The sequence below is a fragment of the Ictidomys tridecemlineatus genome, chromosome 3, assembly GCF_052094955.1.
Source record: "Ictidomys tridecemlineatus isolate mIctTri1 chromosome 3, mIctTri1.hap1, whole genome shotgun sequence".
NCBI lineage: Eukaryota > Metazoa > Chordata > Mammalia > Rodentia > Sciuridae > Ictidomys > Ictidomys tridecemlineatus.
Window position 1 is genome coordinate 141,401,763 of NC_135479.1, and position 24,540 is coordinate 141,426,302.

At 34.9% G+C, this 24,540-nt stretch overlaps 1 protein-coding gene and 1 pseudogene across 1 annotated transcript in view; both read left to right on the plus strand.

The window, feature by feature from the left end:
* The window catches only part of Pigx (phosphatidylinositol glycan anchor biosynthesis class X), a 24,716-nt gene extending 3,066 nt beyond the window's left edge, over positions 1-21,650 (plus strand). Inside the window, exons 4-8 of the mRNA XM_005340297.4 lie at positions 1,967-2,030; positions 8,841-8,982; positions 16,312-16,525; positions 18,690-18,790; positions 20,787-21,650. Of these exons, the coding sequence (XP_005340354.2) occupies positions 1,967-2,030; positions 8,841-8,982; positions 16,312-16,525; positions 18,690-18,790; positions 20,787-20,930 (665 nt within the window). The 3' untranslated portion in view covers positions 20,931-21,650. The remainder of the gene's footprint in view (positions 1-1,966; positions 2,031-8,840; positions 8,983-16,311; positions 16,526-18,689; positions 18,791-20,786) is intronic.
* LOC120884678 (small nucleolar RNA U13) lies at positions 13,512-13,620 on the plus strand (annotated as a pseudogene).
* Positions 21,651-24,540: the final 2,890 nt, after the last annotated feature.

Consider the following 24,540-nt stretch of genomic DNA (forward strand, 5'->3'; position numbering starts at 1 on the left):
GTTATACTCCATATGTGTATAATAGATCAAAACACACCGTATGTTCATGTATATCTAAAAAGAATTAAAAAGCCTATTAATTTGAGAGATAGATGGTATCTGTTTATTTGGAGAAAAATTATATGCTTCTTCAAATCAAATAAGATTTCTTTAAGTAGCCAAGAGTGAAAATATCATAGGCTTTTATAAAAAAGTCAGGCAAGCAAGGTAGTGGTGCACACCTATAATCCCAGTGGCTTGGGAGGTTGAGGCGGGAGGACCATGAGTTCAAAGTCAGCCTCAGTAATTTAGCAAGGTCCTAGGCAATCCAGTGAGGCCATGTATCTCAATAAAATATGAAAAATGGCTGGAGTTGAGTGCCCCTGTGTTCAATCCCCAGTACGAAATAAAGTCAGGCAAGTCCACACTTATATTGAACAGTTTGGGAAGCTGAGGCAAGAACATTGTAAGTTCAAGGCCATCCTTGAAATTTCGGGAGACCCTGTCTAAAAAAGGGCTGAGGATGAACTCATTGATAAGGAACCTCTGGGTTCAATCCTCAGTACCACAAATAATCAATCAATAAATGGTAAAACTTGCTTCCAATCAGTCACTTAGTTTTATGCCCAGAGCCTGTTGCTAACTATAAGTCTGAGTTTCCTGTATGTACTAATGAAAGTAATTTTGCTTGCCTGTTTGCTGGTTGTGAAATTTAAAAGAAAACATGAAAGCCCTAGGTGGAAGATTGAATGTAAAAGTAACATTTTCTAATATTTTTTCCTAATTTCAAATGGTTTCTTCAAGTCATATTTCTTAATACATCCTTTCAGGATTATATCTAATGTGTTCAGTAATATTTCGTAATATGAAGTTTTCTGTGTTTGTTTTAATATTCTTTCTATATAGTTCTAACTTTTGAGATGGGGTAAAGTTCTATAGCAAGATAGGTGCTGGTAGTATTGGTGGTGATAGAAACTGAATCTTTAGTTTTATGACACTTACATTGAGTGTTAAGTAATTTTTAGTGTCTGAATTTTGCATGGTGTCAGTATAGTAAGATTTCTATTTATTCTAAGTTTACAAAGGAACCCATTTAGCATTTAAGTGACTCCAGTTTTCTTGCCTTTTTATTTAACCCAACATCTCCACAAGGCGTAAATGTACAATTGTCCCAGTTTTATAGGCATGGATGTTAGAATACAGAAGTTTCTATTATGTCTCTCTATGTACATAGTTTCATTGAGCCAGAATTAAAATAGATTTCCTGGCTCTTTAGCCATTCTCTTCTTTTTTGGTGTCCTGGGATCATCTAACTAAAGTATTTTTGGTGGTGGGCTGCAGATTGAATCCAGGGCCTCGGGCATGCTAGATAACCGCTATACCACTGAGTTATACTCCCAACCCTAAAGTACTATTAATAACAAACACTTATATAGAGAACTTACCATATGGTAGGCTCTGTTCTAAGAGTTTCTCCATATCCTAAATTCTTATGATAACCATAGAGAGAGAAACTATCTTGCCTAGACACATCACTATTAAGTGACAGACTGGAATTTGAAATCAGACAATCTTAACTCCAAAGTCAATATCTGCCCCCCTCCTTTTTTTTTTTTTAGTACTGGGGATTGAACTCAGAGGCACTTGATCACTGAGCCACATTCTTGGCCCTTTTTATTTTTTATTTGAGACAGGGTCTCAGTAAGTTGTTTAGGGCATCACTGTGTTGCTGAGGCTGGCCTTGAACTTTGGATCCTTCTACATCAGACTCCTGAGTCTCTGGGGTTACAGGTGTGGCTCTATAGTCAGTATTCTTAACCACTATGTTGTACTAGAAATAGATTTAGAGGTAGCTCAAACTTGTTTTTGTTTGCTTTTAGATTGACTACTTTTCTGGCAAGTAAAACCTATTGAAATAATTATTTTCTAATTATTTAAATATTCTTTCATTGAGTGCTTATTTAAAAAAATCTTTTCATTCTTATAGGCATAAGGGCCACTTGTTCTGAAATTATTTTAAGACAAGAAGTTTTGAAAGATGGTTTCCACAGGTAAGCTGCCCATTGATTTCTATTTATTTTAAAATACTATCTTATAATTTAGATTAAAAAGTTGATAGTTGAAATAGATAAATTGAGGGCTGGGGATGTGGCTCAAGTGGTAGCGCTCTTGCCTGTCATGCGTGCGGCCCAGGTTCAATCCTCAGCACCACATACAAACAAAGATGTTGTGTCCACCGAAAACTAAAAAAAGAATAAATGTTTAAAAAAAAAAAAAAGAAATAGATAAATTGAAAAATCACTTTTAAAGTTTATCAGTGAGAAATTTATCATGTGTGGTTCATACTTAGAAATAATGTTTCTTTTTTTATACTCAGGATTGAATCAGGGGCATGCACCCACTAAGCCACATCCTCAACCTTATTTTGTATTTTATTTAAAGACAAGGTCTCACTGAGTTGCTTAGCGCCTCGCTTTTTGCTGAGGCCAGCTTTGAACTCACAATCCTCCTGCTTTAGTCTCCCCCACTGCTGGGATTACAGGTGTGTACTACCACGCCCAGCCAGAAATAATGGTTTTAATAACATTGGAGAAAAGAAGAAAACATTGTTTACCATGCGTACTTTAATTTTTATATATATATAGGCAATAGCTACATATGCAGTGCTCCATTAAATCACAAATGGCTATGAGACACATAAACTTTTTCTTGCTTTTCAGATGTGGAAACTAGGGCTCAGAGAAGTTAAATCATTTGGTAGAAGTTAGGGTGATAAAGCTCTGACTCAGATTTAATACTATTATCCCATTATTCAAAGCTATGCACGCTCTTAAATACTGTCTGATACAATACTCTGAATCACTATTTCTTATTTACTAGACTTGGTTTCAAATAAAATTGTTTGAAAAAGATGAATGAGACTTTTGGTGTAGTTTAGTGGTAGGGCGCTCTCCTAGCACATATAAGACCCTGAGTTCAATCTCTAGCACTGGGAGGGGAAAAAAAAAAGATGAATGAAGATGAATGTTTGCAGTATTAAAGATCTTTAGACTGGTAAAAAGCTATGAAACAGTTCCATAGGAAAACTTCCCCAAACTTTATTTGTTCTATAAATTTTAATACCTGTGATTTTAAAATAATTTCATTTCATAGTCACCTTACATGAAATTCCTCTTTCCCCTCTCTCCCAAGTTAGTATAGCATATGCAGGGCCAGGAGAGAGAGAGAAAAAAACCTGGGCTGCTGTTACTTGGATAGATTTGGCTTCAAGATGTAGGTACTTATTATCTATGTGTCCTTAGGCAAGCAAGTTACTTAAGTCTTTTCTTTGTTATCAGTAAAACTGGGTAATGTTAGTATTTCTTCATTGGTGTTGTGAGGTTTAAGTCAGAGAATATATAGAAAGTTCCTTGATATACTAGGGAAATGTTAGCCATTATTATAATGAGGTAGGTGATCAAGCTAAGCAAGCCAATTTTAGTCAAAGAGGAGATGTGATGGTAAAGTAGTAAAATTAATTTGGGAGAGAAGATGGTGAGAGGGCACTTCTGAAAGTTTTTAATGGAGTTCCAGAGACACATTTTAAGCAATGTCCAGGTAGTTAGACTAGGTACATCACTTCTCTCTTTACAATAATTAGCATATATAAAACTATTGTTATGGTCTGAATTTCAAGAGGAATGGGGCTACTAAATAATGTAAATTTGACAGTACCATTAAAATGATTCTAATAAGGAAAAAAGAAGTACTTGCAGAGGCTGTTGTGATAAAAATGATTCTAATAAGGAAAAAAGAAGTACTTCTAGAGGCTATTGTGATAAGAAATGTAGTTTTCCAATTACACATACTGAGAATGAAAACAGGACATAAAACCAACCAAGGATAAAGAATGACAGCACCCATAATAGATTCAGAAAGTAGAAATCTGAGTTGTTTAAGATAGAAAATATCAGTAATCCTTTTTTTTTTCAGAAGGCTTTTTAGTTATGTTTAAAGCAGATAGGTCTTGCTGCTAGAATGAATGAGGAAGGATTAACAAGTTATAGAAGATTAGAACTTTTTTGTTCCTTTTTTTCTTGGTCACAAAGATTTACTTCTACTCTGGAAAGGGCCAAACAAATATTCACAGTAGAGAACTAAAGTGCAGAATACATAAGGGAATCATACAAAAGGGCCTACTATTGTAAATAAGTTCAGAGTCTCCCTTCCTTGATGAACTCTCATTGCAGTAGGAGGGAGAATTTGCTTAAAAGATTCTGAACTAGGGCTGGGGATGTAGCTCAAGCGGTAGTGTGCTCGTGGGGCATTGGGTTCGATCCTCAGCACCACATAAAAAATAAAATAAAGATGTTGTGTCCACTGAAAACTAAAAAATAAATATTAAAAAATTCTCTCTCTCTCTTTAAAAAAAAAAAGATTGCTGAACTAATGTTTATAACCTTTGGATAATCTGTAAGTTAGAACTACAAAATTGTGAGCTTGGTGTTGGTGTAGATTCTGGGCAGAATTCTAGATCAGATTATTAAAAGGTTGGTTTATGAACACAGAACAGGAAGAGGTGGTCGCTGGAAGTTATCATGAATTTATTACAAATATTTCCTTTATAAAGTTGGTAGATAGGTGGATCAGGGAAGTGCTATAGTCATGGTGTATCTGATTTTCTTGAAGTTTTTTTTTTTTTGTGTGTGTGTACTGGAGATTTAACTCGGGGGCACTTGGTTACTGAACTACATCCCCAGCCCTTTTTTGTATTTTATTTAGAGACAGGGTCTCACTGAGTTGTTTAGCCCCTTCCTTTTTGCTGAGGCTGGCTTTGAACTCGCTATTCTGCCTCAGCCTCCTGAGCTTCTGGAATTATAGGCGTGTGCCACTGCACCCAGCTGGAATTTTTTTTTTTTTAAATAAAGTTTTATATGGTATCTATGAACAAGATGAAGAAATGTTGCCTGAAAGATAATTAAGACAAATTTCTTTATAAAAATTTAAAAATACTCTAAGTGTGTTGGTAAATGCCAATAATCCCAGTGACTCAGGAGGCTCATGCAGGTGGATCGCAGGTTTGAGGCCAGCCTTGGCACTTTAGTGAGACTCTGTATCAAAATAAAAAATAAAAAGTTCTAATAAATAGCCACCCCTATTTATTATTAATATTTGAATGTATTTTTAATCCTTCTAATCTGTCTTTTGTTTAATGTTTTTTGTGGATAGCATATAGTCAAGTGTTTCTCTTTCATGTAGTCTGTCAGTCTCCATATTCTAATTGGAATGATTAGACCATTTACTTTATTATTTTTTATAATTGGTTTTGTGATACTAGGGACTGAACTCAGGTGTTCTCCACTACTGAACTGCATCTTCAGCCCTTTTTATTTTTTCATTTTGAGATAGGGTCTTGCTAAGTTGCTGAGGCTGGCCTGGAGCTTGCAGTCTTCCTGCCTCAATCTCCAAATTGCTGGATTGCTGGGATTATAGATGCCACTGTGCCTGGCCAGACCATTTCTTTCTTTTTTTTTTTTGAATTTGTTTATGGTACTGGGTATCAGGGTGCTTTAGCACTGAGCTACATCCATAGCCCTTTTTAAAATTGAGTTTATTTCAAGTTATTTTTTGTTTCATTTCTTTTATTTATTTTTTTTTGTTCCAAGCTAGTCACATCAAGTTTCCAAGGCTGGCCTCAAACTTGCAATCCTCTGTCTCAGACTCTCAAGTTGCTGGGATTACAGGTGTAAGCAAGTGTGCCTGCCCACACCATTAACTTTTATGTAGAGTTTTTTTTTTAACCTTTGTTTTATTTATTTATTTATTTATTTTTATGTGGTACTGAGGATCAAACCCAGTGCCTCACGCATGCTAGGTAAGTGCTCTACCCCTGAGCTACAACACCAGCTCCAACTTTTATGTAAATATTGATATAGTTATTTTGGTTTAAATTTATCCACCTTGCTACTTTTTTTCTCTTTGTTTTTCTGGTTGTTCTCTGTTTTTTTCTCTCTAGTCTTATTTGGAATAAATTGATTATAAATCTTAGAATAGATTAATTTCTTTATGCTTTTTTTTTTTTAAAGAGAGAGTGAGAGAGGAGGGAGAGAGAGAGAGAGAGAGAGAGAGAATTTTTTTTTAATATTTATTTTTTAGTTCTCGGCGGACACAACATCTTTGTTGGTATGTGGTGCTGAGGATCGAACCCGGGCCGCACGCATGCCAGGCGAGCGCGCTACCGCTTGAGCCACATCCCCAGCCCTTCTTTATGCTTTTGTTGTCATGTTTTACTTCTGTTATAAACTCCTCATTACATTGTTGTTATTTTTGCTTCAATTATATATTTTATATTATTTATTTTAATTGTGATACAGTACCCGTAACATAAAAAGTCATCTTAACAGTTTTTAAGTGTACACTTCAGTGGCCTTAAGTACATTCATGTTGTTGTGCTACATCACTGCTATTCTTCCATATTACTTTTTCATTTTACACAACTGAAATTCTGTACTCATTAAGTAATAACTCCCCTTTCCTCTGGCTCCTGGCCACCATTTTGCTTCCTGTCTCTATGAATTTGACTTCCCTAGGTACCTCATATAAGTGGAATCATACAATATTTGTGACTTATCCGTTTTCCTTTGCATAATATTCTTAAAGTTCATTCATGTTGGAGCATATATCAGAAAATTTCTTTCTTTTTAAAGCTGAATAATATTCCATTGAATGTTGATGGACACTTGGATTGTTTTTCTCTTTTGGCTATTGCAAATAATGTTGCTAGGAGCATATATGTACAAATATCTTTCCAGATTCTTACTTTTGATTCTTTTAATTCCTAGAAGTGGAATTGCTGAAGTAGCAAGGACTAGAAGTTCACACCACCAGACCTGGCCAAAAAAGTCTTTTGTATTTACCCACATATTTACCATTTATGATGTTCTTCATTTTTTCTTGTGGATGTTTCCATCTGGTTATCATTTTCTACCTGAAGAATATCTTTTACTGTTCTTTTTTTTTTTTTTAAATTTTAATATTTATTTTTTAGTTATCGGCGGACACAACATCTTTGTTTTGTATATGGTGCTGGGAGTCGAACCCAGGCCGCACGCATGCCAGGCAAGCACGCTACCTCTTGAGCCACATCCCCAGCCCCTCTTTTACTGTTCTTGCAGTGAGAAATTCACTTAGTTTGTGTTTGTCTTAGTCTTTATTTTGCCTTCATTTTGGAAGGATTTTCTCCAGGATGAATAATTATAGACTGACAGCTTTTTTTGTTTTATTACTTTAAATATGCCTAGTCTTGTACAGTTGCAGCTTACTTATGCTTTGTCTTATGGCTTAGGCTTATTGTAGTTACTTTCTACAAAGTGAACTTTTTCTTGATAGCCTTTGACTGTTTTTCTTTATTTTTTGAATGAGGAATAATATACTTTGGTGTGGTTTGTTTATGTTGATCCTGCTTAGGTTTTGTTGAACATCTCAGACTGATGGGCTTATAGTTTTCATGAAACTTGGAACATTTTCAGCCTTTAATTTTTCTGTTGTATTCTCTCCTCTTTTTTTAGGACTCCAATTGTACATATACTAGACCACTTGCTATTTAAAAATCACCGAAACTATTTATTTTTTCTTCCTATTCTTCTTTATTCTCTATGCTTCAGTTTGGATAGTTTATGATGCTCTGTCATCAAGTCAGTGATCTTTTTATTCTTCAGTATCTAATTGCTTTTAATCACATCTGGGTAACTTTATTTCAAGAGTCTTATTTTTTATCTCTTAAAATTGCATTCAGTTCTTTTAAAAATTACCCTTTCTTTCTTTCTTTCAGAACGTTCATGCTTGACTTTAAATCCCTGAACCTATATGGTGTATGTACAAATACTGTTTTAATTTCCATTTTGTTACTTTTGTCGTTTCTAGGTCTGTGTCTATGGACTAATATTTTCATGGTCATATTTCCCTGCTTAATTGCATCTGTTAGTAACATTTTATAGGATGCTGAACATGGAATGTTTTTGATACAAACTTTATTGAGTTAGATTGTCTTCTTTTAGAGACTTTTTAGAGCTTTTCTTCTTTTGGCAGTTGTGACTTTTTTTAGGACTTTTCTTCTTTTGGTGGTTGTTACTTATCAGCTTGATGCTTTTTTTTTGATACTGGGTATTGATCCCAGGGGCACTTTATCATTGAGCTATATCTTCATTCCTTCTTGTTTTTAAATTAAATTAAAAAAATTTTTTAAGACTTAGTAAGTTGCTTGAGGCTAGCCTTGAATTTGTAATCCTTCTGCCCCCCAATCTGTTTAATCCTCTTTTAACCATTTTTTCCCCCTAAATGTATATTCTTAAACTAAAGTAACATTTACTCTAAGGCTATTTTTTTTCTTTTTTTTTTTCTTTTTAAAGAGAGAGTGACAGAGAAGGGAGAGAATTTTAATATTTATTTTTAGTTTTTGGCGGACACAACATCTTTGTTTGTATGTGGCGCTGAGGATGGAACCTGGGCCCGCACGCATGCCAGCACTACCACTTGAGCCACATCCCCAGCCCTAAGGCTATTTTTTCTACTAAGCCTTACCAGACTAGGGTCTGTAGTGAGTGCTTCAGTTTCTGTAAGTATTGGTTGGTTGGAACTTGAATGTCATCCAGTTAGTCCTATGTGAAATTTTGGAGTTTTTCACTTTTTTTGCCCAGTTTTGTGGAGTTATATCTCACTTGTGCTTATCTTGGTATTTGGCAAAAACTCAAGGGATTTCTATCAATTGATTGATTCATTGATGATTGTACTGGGGATTGTTTTTACTTTTATGGATATGATGTTATGCTAGTTCATTTAACAATCAAATGAAGAAATTTATTTTAAATGCACTTGTTTTTCAGAGACCTTTTAATAAAAGTGAAATTTGGAGAAAGCATTGAGGACTTACAGACCTGCAGACTCTTAATTAAACACTATATCCCAACAGGACTTTTTGTGGATCCTTATGAGTTGGCTTCATTACGAGAGAGAAACATAACAGAGGTACAGCCATTAATAAATTTTTTTAGGGAATGCTATAATTTGGATTAAGACAAAATAGTAGATAAGACAATTTTATAGTATTTTAAAATTGTTATTGAAGTGTATAAAGTGATATCTTCAGAGATGGGAGTATTCTTCAATAAGTAATACTTGTTAGGACTAAGCCAACTAAACTGAGCCAGTTAAATGCTTTTCAGCAGAATGATTCATAGTTTAGTGACTTAGGAAAATTATGTTCATGTGTATACACACACAAAACGTGTATATAAACATATATATATATGTATATATATAAGTATATGTGTGTATATATATATATGTATATCTTGAAAAGAATACTTAATAAATAGTGCTTCAATAGCCTATATGTTAAAGTAGATAGACATATGCTCTGATATCTGTATAATTCGGAAAAGAAACTAATATTTAATATTTATTTAATTTTTGTATATTTGTTTCTAAAGGAAGCAAGGTAAAATTAATCTTTATAACAATCCTGAAGGTATTATTTCCATTTTATAAATAAGGAAACTGAAGCACAAGGAGGCCAAGTAACTTATAAAAGATTATATAGATAAATGGTAGAGCCAAGAAATGAATCTAAGGTTGTCTGGTTGCAAAGTTGTTGCTCTTTCCTGACGTGAATCTCACAGTCAAGAGTTTCGCCAACTTTGATAAGAACAAAAATAATGGGTACTTTTTATACAGATTATTGTGTTCCTGGGAAATCCCAATTTAGTACATCTAGCTTGGATTCAAATACCTTTTTTAATAACCCAGGTGGTTCCTATTAAGAAATTTTGGGCCAGATAGTGGCACATGCCTGTAATTCCATCTACTTAGAAGGTTGAGGCAGGAGGATTGCAAGTTTGAGGCTAGCCTGGGCAATTTAGCAAGACTTTGTCTCAAAATTGGGGGTAATAGGGGCTGGGGTTGTGGCTCAGTGGTAGAGTGCTCACCTAGCATGCATGAGGCACTGGGTTCAATCTTCAGCACCACATAAATGTAAGATAAAGATATTGTGTTCACCTAAAACTTAAGAATAAATATTAAAAACAAAAAAATTGGGGGTGTAGTTTAGAGGAGAGTACCCTTGGATTAAATTCCTAGTACCACCAAAGTGGGGAAAAACAAATTTTGGGAAACTGTCTTAGTTAATAATATTATTATTTACATACTTTTTTTGTTTTTTTTTTTGTACCAGGGATTGAACTCAGGGCACTTAACCACTGAGCCACATCCCCAGCCTTTTTAAAATATTTTATTTAGAGATAGGGTCTCACTAAGTTGCCAAGTCATCACTAAGTTGCTGAGGCTGTTTTTGACTCCCAGTCCTCCTGCCTCAACCTCCCGAGTTGCTGGGATTATAGGTGTGTGCCACTGCACCCGGCTTCACATAAGAATTTTTTAGTCAATTCATGATGGCAGTTTATTTCTAATTGTGGTTTTAAGACAATTTCTTCACCTTTTTCATTTATTTTAACTTTCTCTAACAGAGAATGTATTCTCATGGCTTAAAATTCAGGAGATAAAGAAAGGTCTGTAATGCTAAGTTTCTGACTCTGAATCCTCAGTTACCATATTTCTTCCTTTGTTCTAAGTTTTTTTGTATGTATGCATGTCAGTTTAGATACGTGTACCTATATGGGAGGACCTCATTATTTTCTTTGCCAAGTTATGACTTTTAAGTGAAGCTTTTGGAATTTAAAATAATAGGTTTCAAATTTAAACATGGTTCTTGGCTTATAATTATGTGAATTGGAATCATATTTAAACATACTTAATAAAGTCACTTATCATGTTCTAAGAAAATGAAAGTGTTTGGATAGGGTTATCCAAAAGGAAGTTAAAGCACCCACACTTTTGATTGGGGGATGAGATTTGGTTGATTAGTTTGAATGTTATAAGAAAAGGTGGAAGGGAAAGGATGCCCCTATACATTACATTGATTGACAACTTTCTCTTTAACTGCTCTTCTAACCATCTTTCAAATCCCTAATTATAATGTTGTAAGTATATTTATTTTAAAAATTTCTACAAAAATAGATGCCAAATTTGTGATAGGTAATTGGAAGTTTATTTCTTGATGTATCAGATGGTTTTCCTTTTCCTAGCTGAGAGACTGTGGCCTATTTCCTTATGCAGAGAGATTTTGTCATGAAAAGTGGTATTTTTTGATGAGGATAGAGCGGAATTTATATAAAGGGATAAGGGATTAATTGATGTCTATATACCTAGACTGATTTTTTTTTTTTTTTTTTTTTTGTCTAGGGGTTGAATCTGGGATGCTTAACTGAGGGTGCTTAAACCACATCCCAGTCCTTTTTGGTATTTTATTTAGAGACAGGATCTGAATGAGTTGCTTAGAGCATTACTAATTTGCTGAGGGTGGCTTTGAACTCACAGTCCTTCTGCCCTGGCCTCCCAAGCTGCTGGGATTATAGGCATGTGCCACTGCATCTGGCTACAGTGAGATTTTTAATTCTTTTCCTATAGATAAATAGAATTGGGCTCTCAAAGCACATGGGTGGTATGATAACAAATGCTTTTTAAGTAGCTTGTGAGCAATTTGGAAATAATTGCAAGCCTTAAATAGGTTCACCAAGGATAAGATACACGCCTAATAAATACTCACCTCATTTTTAGGTAGGGCTATTAGACAGTGTGACTGGATCCAACTGAAGGCCTCATCCATGGTAGGCAGTACTTTACCATTGATCTATGTCCCTACTCCCTATAGATATTTTTAATCAAATTTGTCATATATTTTAAGAACAGTATAATATTCCTATTTTATAGATCCAAGTGAAAATAGTGTTTTTGAAACCATATTTTTTTTTTTAAAGAGAGAGTGAGAGAGGGGGGAGACAGAGAGAGAGAGAGAGAGAATTTTTTTAATATTTATTTTTTAGTTCTCGGCGGACACAACATCTGTGTTGGTATGTGGTGCTGAGGATCGAACCTGGGCCGCACGCATGCCAGGCAAGCACGCTACCGCTTGAGCCATATCCCCAGCCCCCTGAAACCATATTTTTGCCAAATCAAAATATATGGCATTAATACTTATGCCTCCGGATAAGTTGGAGAACAAGGAACAGATTTAGTCTCCCACCTGAAATAATTAGAATATATGAAATAATGAAAAAAAAAAGTCACTGACTATCAGGCAATGATATCTGAGAAGGGAAATAATCAAAGTGAGTTCTATGGTTGTCCTGGCTTACTTCCTTGAGAGAGGTTTCTGGTTGTAGTGCAGGGGGGAGGAACTCAAACAGAGCCTGATGGACTTCTTGAGATAAAGTTAGGATTCTGGGGAAAGGAAGGTCATTAGAATTCACAGGACAGTATATTTGAGGAGAGAGAACTGCATAGAGGCAGAACTGCAGAGATCCGTACAAGGTTGCCCTCAAATATGTAGCTGAGTATTCATTAGTGCATGTATGTGAGGAAACCACCTGATGCCAGGGGGAGAATCATCTGACAAAATGAGAGGTAACAGTGCTTGGTCTCACACAGGACCAAGAGTATAGTGTCTCTTTCCACTGAGCAGCCTGAGAAAAGCCTCATAGTTTTTGGACAATGGATAGAGTAAACAGAACAGCTTTTATTCATTAGTGGGGAGCACTTAGCCTAAAACTGAGCATTGCCTCAGTCCTGCATAACAAATCTAAAAAGTAAGACCCTCAAAAAACCAAACTGTTTCCAGCCTGGTGTAGTGGTGCATGCCTGTAATCCCAGTAGCTGGGGAGGTTAAGGCAGGAGGATTGTGAGTTCAAAGCCAGCCTTGGCAAAAGAGAGGTGCTAAGCACCTCAGTGATAAAATACAAAATAGGGCTGGAGATGTGGCTCAGTGGTCAAGTGCCCCTGAGTTCAATCTCTGGTAACCCCCCCCAAACAAAAACAAAACCAAAAATCATTTCCAGATAACCTAATTGCATCTTTTTTTTTTTTTTTTTTTTTTTTTTTTGTGGTACTGGGGATTGAACCCAGGACCTTCCGCATACAAGACAAGCACTTTACCAACTGAGCTATATCCCTAGCCCTTAACCTAATTGCATCTTAAATGAAGCTCAAGAATATTTATAGGAAAGAATATATACAATAAAAATGAGTAAATAAAGCATTTTGAATGAAAAAAAGAATATAGGAATACAGAAATACCTAGTATCAAATGAGATCAGGTTCACAATATTATGACTTCTTTGAAAAAGGTAGCAGAGACCTGAGGGGTTTGCATAGTGGTAGATAACTTGCTGAGCATGGATGAATCCCTGGGTTCCATCCCTAGCACTACACAGACTCACACAAAATCTAGCAGTTATCTAAGTGTATATGAAAATAAAACCTATATTGAGGAGATTTTTTAATTGATTGAAACCAATCCAGAACTGGCATAGATGTTAGCATTAGGAAGCAGGTCATTAAAACAGTTGCTGTAACTATATTCAGTATGTTCAGAAAGTTGAGACATGGAAGATTCTGTAAAAAAACAGCACTGAACTAACATTTAAGACTACAGTGTGTGACCAATCCTCAGTTCCCAAGTATGATGATGGGGTGGGGTGTTCACAATGCTGCGTGAGATGTGCCTCCCTCTAAACCTTCTTATGATGTTTTGATCACATCACCCACCTGATGTGGAAAAAAGACTACAGTGTGTGAGACAAAAATAATTCTGGAATGTATAAATGGCAGATCAAATATTGCAGAAGAAAAAAATTAATGAACTTGAAGGCATAGCAATAGAACCTACCAAAAATGTAAAAGATAAAAGATCCAATTTAGAAGGTGACTGGAACATAAGAGAACTTGTGCGACAACTTCAAGTGATCTAGTATACAAGTAATTGGAATCTCCATTGAATAAAAAGAGGTGAAAATGGAAAAAGTTTTGAAAAATAATGACTGAGGACTATCTGAATTTGATGAAAGTTGTAAACTAACATATGGTTAAGTTGCTTAAGTCCAAGAAGCATGAAGAAAACTACAAGTCACACGTCAACCAAATTTTTCTACAATAAGAAAAAGACTCTTAAAAGCAGTGAGAGGGGGCTAGGATTGTGGCTCAGTGGTAGAGCACTTGCCTAGCATGTGTGAGGCACTGGGTTTGACCCCCTCAATATCACATAAAAACTAACTAAATAAAATAAAGATATTGTGTCCATCTACAACTAAAAGAACAAAAACAAAAACAAAAAAACAGGAAAAAAACTTGCATATACAGTGAAATAAAAACAACAATGACAGCAGATTTGTCAGAAATAATGTAAAAAGGCTGTAATAACATCTATAAAACATTGAAAGAAAAACCTGTGAAATTCGAATTCTGTACTTATTGAAAATGTCTCAAAGTGAAGGGGAAATGAAGGCTTTCAGACATATGAAGCTGAAAGAACTCATCTTCAGTCCTCCACTACAAGAAATGTTAAAGCAAGTCCTTTAGGCGGGAGGAAAATGATACCAAGTAAAATCTAGATTTATACAAGGGAAAGAGAATGCTTAAAAGGGTAACTTTTTTTCTCTTACAATTTAACTCTGTATGAGATTACTGACAAAAACATCAGTGTAGTGTAGTATTAGTATTATATGTAAAAGTAAAATGTGTGACAAATATCACAGAGGTTGAGTGGGGAAAATTAGAGGTATAACTTTATAAAGTTGTGAAATGAAACATGAAGTCATTTAATGTCACTTGAAGGTAGAGTGTAATTTGTTAAACATGTAAATCCTGAAGCTATCACGAAAACAAAGGTGGTAGCTAATTTGTGACAAAGCAGATGCAATGGAATTATAAAAAATATTCAGGTAGCTGGGTTTGGGGGATTACACATGTAATCCCAGTGGCTCTGGAAGCTGAGGATCTCAGGTTCAAAGCCAGCCTTAGTAACTGAGGCCCTAAGCAATTTTGTGAAACCCTGTCTCAAAGTAAAATATACAAACTTCTGGTGGCTCAGTGGTTAAGCACCCCTGGGTTCAATCTCTGGTACCAAAAAAAAAAAAAAAAAGAAAGAAAAAAAAATTCAGTTAATCCGGTAGAAGGCAGAAAAAGAGAAAAGGGGAACAAAGACCATGTTATAAGTAGAGCACAAGTAACAAGATGATGTATTTAAACTTAACCATATTAATAGGTATATTAAGGGTAAATTTCTAAATATCCCTATTAAAATATAAAGATCTTCAGATAAGAAAGCGATACTCCTCAACCGTATGTTGCTTATATGAAATGTACTTTAAATTTAAAGACACAAGCTAAAAGTAAAAAAAGGGAAAAATATGTTCACACTAATCAAAAGAAAGTTGTCAATATTAAAATTAGGAATTAGATTTTGGAGCAAGCAAAGACTATCACCAGGTCCTTTGGTTAATGAGTTCAGTGCATGAGAAAGAAGTAACAATCCTAAATATTTATGCACCTAATAAAAGAGCTTCAAAATGCATGAAGCAAACCATGCAAAGTGGCACTCTTGTAATTTCAGCTAATTGGGAGGCTGAAGCAGGAGGTTTACAAGTTTGAGGTCAGCTTAGGCAATATAGCAATACTCTATTTCAGAGGAATGAATGAAAGAATAAAATATTTACAGGGCCTGGGGCTTAGCAATCGAGGGCTTGCCTAACATATGAGATTCCATCTCCAGCACTGCACACACACAATCATTTGCCATTTTTTCCATTAACCTTTTATACACATTGTAGAAAGAATTGCTGACCTTTGCCTGACCACATTGTACTATCTTACTACCACTCTAGTTACTTCACTAAAGAACAGAAGATTACCAGAATGATATTAATAATTTATAACCTAATATAGGTTTAATGGTTTTTGTCATAGTAGCTTTTATACTTATTAAATAATGCTGTTTTTATTCACATAGTCTCTTCTTGGTACCTGTTTTGTCACCCTAACAGAGGTTAATAAGGAAATCTCATAGAAATAATTTTTTTTGGTAAATTTGGCACCCCAGAGTATAATTTCCCCAGTTTACTTTTATTATACACAGATCACATCCTGTGTTTTCTACTTAAACTTGAGGATGGAAGGGAAATGAAAAGGTTGATAATGGGGGTAAATTTGACACTTCTGTATATTTGCACTGCAGTCTTCTGGTTTTATTTGTGTCTTTATTTTTCTTCATCCATTTCTTCTTTTTCTTTTTTAAAATATTTTTAGCTGTGGATGGACACAATATTTTATTTGTTTATTTATTTATTTTTATGTGGTGCTGAGAATCGAACCCAGTGCCTTGCACATGCCAGGCAAGTGCTGTACCACTGAGCCACAACTCCAGCCCCTTTTCTTTTTCTTCATTAATGTCTGTTTTCTCTTCAACAGGCAGTGATGATTTCAGAAAACTTTAATATAGAAGCCCCAAACTATTTGTCCAAGGAATCTGAAATTCTCATTTATGCCAGACAAGATGCACAGTGCATTGATTGTTTCCAAGCCTTTTTGCCTGTGCACTATCGTTATCACCGGCCACATAGTAAAGACGAAGAAACATTTATTATAGTCAACAACCCAGATTTATTGATGTATTGTGACCAAGGTGCGTATTTCAAGTCTTTTCTGAGGGTTGAAAATAAGAATTGAGGGTATGTATGATGCCAAGTCTTCAGTCAAGGACAGGGATGGCAAAAGCATGTTTCTTTTTTCTTTTAAACTTTTTTGATTGTAAAATGAAGCCAGGTATAGAAAAAACTACATATATATATATATGATTTAGAGAATTATTATAAAGCAAATACCCTTGTCACTACCACCCAGTTCAAGAAATAGAACTTTGCCAGCCACCTAGTGGGAACTTCACATATTCTTTCCCACTCATGGTCTATTCCTTCTCTTTAACACTAACTCACTCTACTAATTTAATCATTCCCTTGTTTCTCAATACTTTTACTACCATAATAGGTAAAATTCTCAGACCCTATCATTTAATCTTGTCCATTAAAAGAAATCTGTTATTTCCATTATGCCTGTTAGTTCAATTTTTTCCTCATTCCTTCTTTTCTTCAAAACTAATGTATTGAGAGGACCTGGGCCATTTGACCTGTAGGGTTTCTTATGATTGGTGTTTTCCTAATTGTACACATGATGCAGTTCATCATGTTCCTCTGACTCCTTTAATTCCCAGAAATTGGCAATTGGCAGCTGACTCCAGAGGTATGGTTAGAGCACTTGCTTTTTTTTTCAGTACTGGGGATTGAACCCAGGGGTTCTCTATCACTAAGCTCTTTAAAATTTTTTTTAGATATTCTTGCTAAGTTACTGAGCCTGGCCTTGAACTTGTCATTCTCCTACCTAACCCTCCTGAGTCATTGTGTTATAGGTGTGTACCACTATGCCTAGCTGTCACCTCTTTTGTTGTAAACTTTGTTCATGAGCTTTTGGTTTTGCTCTGTAATTGTTCTTTTTGTGGAGATTTGGGTAAAGTAAGAAAAAAAAATTATTCTTTTGCCTTTTCTTCTTCACAGTCTTATAGTCTTTGAATTGAGTTTTTTTTTTTTAAAAAAAGAAGCCCCTTTCAGATTTTGGATCCTTGTATCTTTGAATTTGGGCTGGCTTACTAGAATGTTTATAAAATTAATAGCACTGTGTCTAGAAACTGGCAGATAGGATGTTTTTAATTTTACATCTGCCACCATCATACCTTTTACAATGAGAAATTCAAAAATGTTTCAGCTATCATAACTTTTCTCTAATTTTCTGTTTCTAGTAATAGTATCTTTAACTCTAAATATAAAGTTTGAAAAGTGCCTCTTCTGAGGCAGCAGTGGTGGTTCTAATGCTGTTTTGGATTTGATCAGAGTATGTATGTATGTATGTATGTATGTATGTATGTATTTATGGTACCAGGGATTCAACCCAGGGGTGGTCAACCACTGAGCCACATCCTCAGCCCTTTTTTGTATTTTATTTAGAGACAGGGTCTCAATGAGTTGCTTAGGGCCTGTTAAGTTGCTGAGGCTGGCTTTGAACTCACAATCCTCCTGCTTCAGCTTCCTTAGCTGCTGGGATTATAAGTATGTGCCACTGCACCCAGCCAGAGCACTCTTTATATGGGTGTTTTTCATGAGGAAATGTATCAAGTTATATGCTTAGGATGTGTTCACTTTAAAAATGTTATACCTTAAAAATCTTTTGTGTTAAAATTTTTAATGGAGCCAGGCATAGTGATGCATGCCTTGTAATACCAGTAACTCAGGAGACGGAGGCAGGAGAATAGTAATTTCAAGGGCAACCTGGGCAATTTAGTGAAACACTGTCTTAAAATAAAAGGGTTGAGGTTGTAGCTTGACTAAGAGTCCCCCTCAGTACCACCCCCCCAAAAGGGGGGGTATTTGTTAAGTCAAGTTTGATTTCTGTATAATTTTGTAATTTCTTAGCCATCCATCCACATCAAAAAAAGATGCTTGGGCTGGGGTTGTGGCTCAGCAGTACAGTGCTCGCCTAGCTTGTGCGAGGTCCTGGGTTTGATCCTAAGCACCACATAAAAAAATAAATAAATAAAATAAGTATTGTATTCATTTACAACTAAAAAATAAATATTAAAAGAGATGCTAAAATAACAGTATGTGATAGATGGGTCCAAATCATATATTAAAATGTTTGGAGACTCATATCCCAGGATTAACTTTTGTTCATGTTCAATATAGGACTAACCTTGAGTCCAAATCAGATTTTCTGACATTGTGTTCTACTACTTTTCTCAGAGTTCCCGATTTTGAGGTGCTGGGCTCAGTCACAAGTGGCAGCTCCTTGTGCTTTGAAGAGTAAGGATATATGCCAGTGGAACAACATGAAGTATAAATCAGTAAGCTAATATTTTAATGTTTTTAGATAGTGCTTCCTCTTTTAAGTCTTGTATTTTGTCATAGAATGTGAGTTTTTGTTTGTTTTTAATGTTGTTTCTTTGCTACTGATGGTAACAGTGTTTCCTTATTTGGGTAAAGTTATACAATTATTTAGGGGCTGTTAATCCTGTGCCTCATTGGGTTAGAACATAAGTATAGCTGATACACTTTTTAAAGGTGTGAAATGCTGAGGAAAAATAGTGTAAAGTTCATTTAGTTTTCCTTTATTAATAAAACTTTATTTTTATTTAGAACTTTTTATTAGTTTTTTAACAAGAAAATAATTATATTACATAGAGGAAGTAGAAAAAGGAAACTAAAACCCAGTACTATCATTTAAACTTACCATAAAGCTTCTAGACAGTTGCTTTTTTTTAATCTAGTCTGGGCCACTTTGGGCCATTTGTAGTTTTGACTTCCCCAGCTTGTTTTCAGTTATTATTAAATTGTCATTAATATTTTCTAAGCACCAGCTTTATCTTAGGAATCTACAGTTTCTACTTACCCCCCTCCCCTTTCTTTGGTTAACAGAAGTCTACTTCTTTCCTCTCTTCATCATGATAAGTCTCTTTACAAAGTACCTCTTTTCCTTTTTTTTTTCCCCCCCACTATCCTTTTGTTCCCCTTTTATGAGCTGCCTTTTAATTGGTGCTTGAATTACTGTTAGTTTCTTTGTTTCTAATTCTCCTTAAGGCCTGCTTTGTTTGGTTGAATGGTACAATCTGTATCTTAATTTTTAGTATATTTTTACCAGGAGCCAAGTGAACTTGCAACAAAAACTGTCAGTTAGATAACCAGAAGGCAGGTTTATTCATATGTACTATTGTGGATATTTAAATTTAAAGTAATTTTCTTATGGTTACTTAGAAATCTGTCCACCAGCTAGCTCAGGAAACTACTGCTTACAGTGAAGACCTACTGTAAAGCACTGCTGTTTTTTATTGGAGGACATTCTTTGAACCAACTTTTAGGAAGATGGATGGCTGCTAATCTCTTACACAATATAGATTTTCAGTAGACTGCCATTGCCATTTTGTACCTGAAAAAATCTGGAGAATTTAATTTGATTTTTTATATGAGTGAAGAGTATGCTTAAGAGTTTATAGATTGTTTTCCTTTTATTTCTTCTTTATATGTACCAGGAAAATAGGTATTAGGCCATTAATTAGATGGTGTTCTAAATTAAGATTTAAAGTGCCTTTTTTTTAAGTTGATTTTCAGATAGTGTTTGTTATAGATTTTGTTGATAACTGTTTTTTTTTAATGTGAAATTAAAATCCAGGTGTGTATAAACAGAAAAGGAAAGTATTCCCAGGTTACCTAAATTTTAATGTTTTTTTTTTTAAAAAAAACTTATTTAAAAACTTATTTTTAAACATAAAATTTCCCAAGGTTCCTAATTAAACCCCTTTATCTTCAAAACCAAACAGAACATAGAAAGTAAAGTGAACATAGGAGAATTTTTCATTACTAGCCATAGGAAAGGATATATTCAGTTTTGTGATTTGTGAATAACAAACTGGAAAAAGCTGAGGAGAGATACTACAAAACAACTAAACAGATACTTTATTTTATTGTTTTTTCTCTAGATCTCAAATTATAATTCTATATTCAAAGATAAAACATAGCCAAAGGAAGTAATTGTTTATATTGATTATAGAGGTGAGGCTGGGATATAGTTTTTTTTAAAAAAAATAATACACTGAATTCTATATAACAAGTAGAAAAAGTCAAACTAATGTGAAATCAATTATTATGGGAATTTTAATCTATAACATTAAATGAAATGGTGGATCTGAAAGTCATTCAAACACTAATGTTGTATGTAATGCATTGGCTAAAAAATATTTGAAAGAAAAGAGAAAAAGATCAAATTTAAAAAAAATCCAAGAAATAGCAGTTTCCCTTTAGGACATACATTTGAAATGTTTCTTATTTTTTATCCTCTCTCCACAGATATATAAGAATGTGACTCTACAAGTTCCAGTGGGACTGACTATACATACCTCTTTAGTATGTTCTGTGACTCTGCTCATTACAATCCTGTGTTCTACTTTGATTCTTGTAGCTGTTTTCAAATATGGTCATTTTTCTTTGTAAATTTTACACAGTTTAATGTTTTCTATAAACCAAATAAGATATGTTAATATGACTAGAGGTGTTCTTCCAGAATTAACTCATTGCTTTTTTTTTTTTTTTTTGAGGCAACAACAGAGGTAGTCATTATTAAAAGAACTGAAGTAAATCTCCCAAGTCATATATCTGAGGAACTGCATAATTAAAAATGGCCAATATTTCTAGAGGTCATTATATGTCAAAAACACTTCCATATTAGGTACTTCATCTTCTTTTACTCATAATAGCTCTAGAATTCAGGTAATATGACTGCCTATATTTTATAGATAACATGATCAGAGTTCATCATATAGACTGCCCAAGGTCACACTTGAACTCAATGGAAAATCATGGATGCAAATTCAAACAATTTGAACAGCTTACTCAAGAAGAGAAAGATGAAAAACAAGACACTACCCCAGAAAACCTTGGGATGAGATTATAATCAAAAACTATTTTCAATAATATATGGTAATAATGAACATATAGAAAAACTAATGTACAGTGGAGCCCAACAATCATTACATAATCAAGACCTATTTTAGTAAGATTAGGAAAATGGCATCTGGAGGGTGTCAGAGAGACTTGAGTGGGAAAAGGATGTGTTGGGGTGAATCCACACACTTCCTGATGATAAGAATATACATTGAAATTGATGAAAGTGTTACTATTTGAAATAAAGACATTTTCTTCATTTTCTTTTAAGATATATACCATGTGATTCCTTGCCCCCAAAATGAAAAAGATCAAACAACTATATATTAGCATAAGAAATGCTGTTTTCTCTGAAGTTGGCCTTGGGATCTCAGCCAAAACCCTCCTCCTTCTCTTCTACATCTTCACATTCCTTCTCTACTCAGGCTTAAGACCACTGACCTCATCATTGGTCTCTTGGCTCTAATCCACCTGGGGATGCTGATAATTATGGGGTACATAGCTACAAATGTTTATGTGTCTCATGATTTTTGGAAAGACACAAACTGTAAATCACTTTTACTCATACAGGTTTTTGAGGGTTCTCCATTTGTGCCACCTGCCTGTTGAGTGTCCTCCAGACCATCACCCTCAGCCCCAGAAGCTCCTGCTTGGCAAAGTTCAAAGATAAATCCTTACATCCAACCCTGTGCTTCATTGTGTTTCTGTGGGTCTTCTACATTTCCTTGATTGCTCACTTCTCAATCTTACTACTAACATCCCCAGTGTAACCTCACGTGTTCTTGTATTTATTGCTGAATCCTGTATTATTTTACCAATTAGTTATTTCCTCAGGCATTTATTTTCCATATTGGGTATATTCTGGGATGTCATTCTTATAGGGCTCATGGCCCTCTCTAGTGGGTACATGGTATCTCTCTTGTGCAGGCATAAGAGGTACTTCTAGCACCTTCACAACCTATCTCCAAAACTATCCCCTATAGAGAAAGGGCCACCTGGACCATCTTGCTGCTCATGAGCTTTTCACCCTCATGTACTGTTTGGATTGTATTTTCTCATCCACAAGCACTGTGTGGAACAATGACCATGTATGTCATTTTATCCAGATGATGGATATCCAATCCTTATGCCATAACCTGTTCTTCCTTGTTCCTCTGAGCACACGGAGAGACCATAGCATCCCATGAGAGGAGGGACTAAGGAGGCTGCACAGCGGGTCCTCAGTCAACCTCAGTTTTCCTATGGAAATGGGAATCTAAGGCCCTGGAGGAGCAGAATCTGAGGTCACATTTCTGAGCTCACATTTCTGGCTCGGGAGCCCTAGGGCCTCGCTCCCTGCTGGTTCCAAAGCGACCTCTGACAGGATTTCCAGACACGAAGCTTTAGCCTCAAGGCCAAATGTAGGGTTTGGTAGACCATGAGAGAATGAAATAGTATGCACTAAGTATATTCTTCACAATTGTCCTAATTAATGATATAGGATGGCGGGTAAATAGCTATTGATCTGATACCTTGTATCTTTCACCTTCTTTTTAAGATCTAAATCTAGTTTATATAATCTAAATTATCTTTTTTTTGGTACTAGGAATTGAACCCAGGGCCACTTAACCACTGAGCCATATCCCCAGACCATTTAGAAAAAAAAAATTTGTTGGTTTTTAAACTTGACACAGGGTCTTGCTAAGTTGCTTAGGCCTTGCTATGTTGCTGAGGTTGGCCTCTGAACTTTTGATCCTTCTGCTTCAACATCTTGAGTTGTTGAGATTATAGGTAAGCACGACCACACCCAGCTCTAAATTATGTCTTTTTAGGGGTTGTGTTAGTATGTCTCTGTTATTAGTAATATCTTTTTTTTTTTATTTTTATGATATCTTTATTTCAGCCTCATTCATCTGATTGATAATTTAGTTAGGTGTACACTTAGTTGTTTTCTCTTGGTACTTTGAAAATTTTATTTCATTATAGATTAACATCCCTTTGATGCTTTGGAAAAATATGCTATGAATTTAATGAGTTGTTTCTTCATAGGCAATATCTTTTACTTTTGGTTGTTATATCTCAGGGGTTCTGCAATTTTACTTTGATATGTTTGAGATTTCTTTTTTCACTGCTTGGAATTCAGTTTGCTTTCTGAATCTGAAGATTCTTATCTTTAATAAGTTCTGGAAGAGTCTCAACATTCTCACCATGAGGAGCCATTATTTCATCATGAACTGTTGTTTGATGTTACTAACAACAGAGACCTTTTGTTTTTTTCTCTCCATGAATTCTCATTAGGGTTATGATAGACATTTATAGTCTATCTCCATGTCTCTTAAACTTTCTTTCATTTTTTTCTGTCTCTGAACTGTTTTCAGCCTCTCAACCCACTGTAGATTGAAACCAGGGGCACATCCTGTTCTCAGTAATTTCTTTAGATCTGTCTTCCAGTTTACTAATTTTCTTTTCAATTGTGTGCAATCTGCTTTTTAACCCAAACATTGGATTTAGTTTCAGTTACTCTTTATTTCTGAAAATTCTACTTGGTTTCTTTACAAAGTTGCTTAATCATTTTTTAAAAAATTAGTTTTGTTTCTTGTGTTTTTTAGTTCCTGTCTTATTTAATCATTTAAATAAACATTTTATATTCTCTAACCAGTCATTCCAACATCTGTATGGACTTCATGTCTGTTTTAGTTTCTCTTGATCTGCTCATGGTGGGTTATTTCCTTGGGTGTTTTATAAGCATATTTTGGGTACTTATGTTTAGCTTTTGAAATCCTCTCATCTGTGGAATTCTTTGAGAGCTGGGTTGAAGGTGCATCTATGCGGTGAGGATTTGTATTTGTTTCTTCCAGATCCTTAATTAAGCATTATCAGTTATTTTCCTGACGTGAAGTTTCCTGAATTTTGCTATAAAGTGGAACTTTTAAACTCATATAAGGGAAAATTTAGTTAAGAATTCTACAGACTAATTTTTATTTTTCTGTCTATGCCAAGCCAAGACTAAAGTAAATATTCTGCATGTTCCCAGTATGTTCTTGAGGATATAACCCCTTTGAGTTACCAAGATCACAGACCCATCTTCCTGAACAGGTCCAAGGCCTTATCTTTGCTCTCTTGTCTCCTTTACAGCCTTTAAAACCATATAGATTTCTTTGATAAGCAGGTACTCTCAATC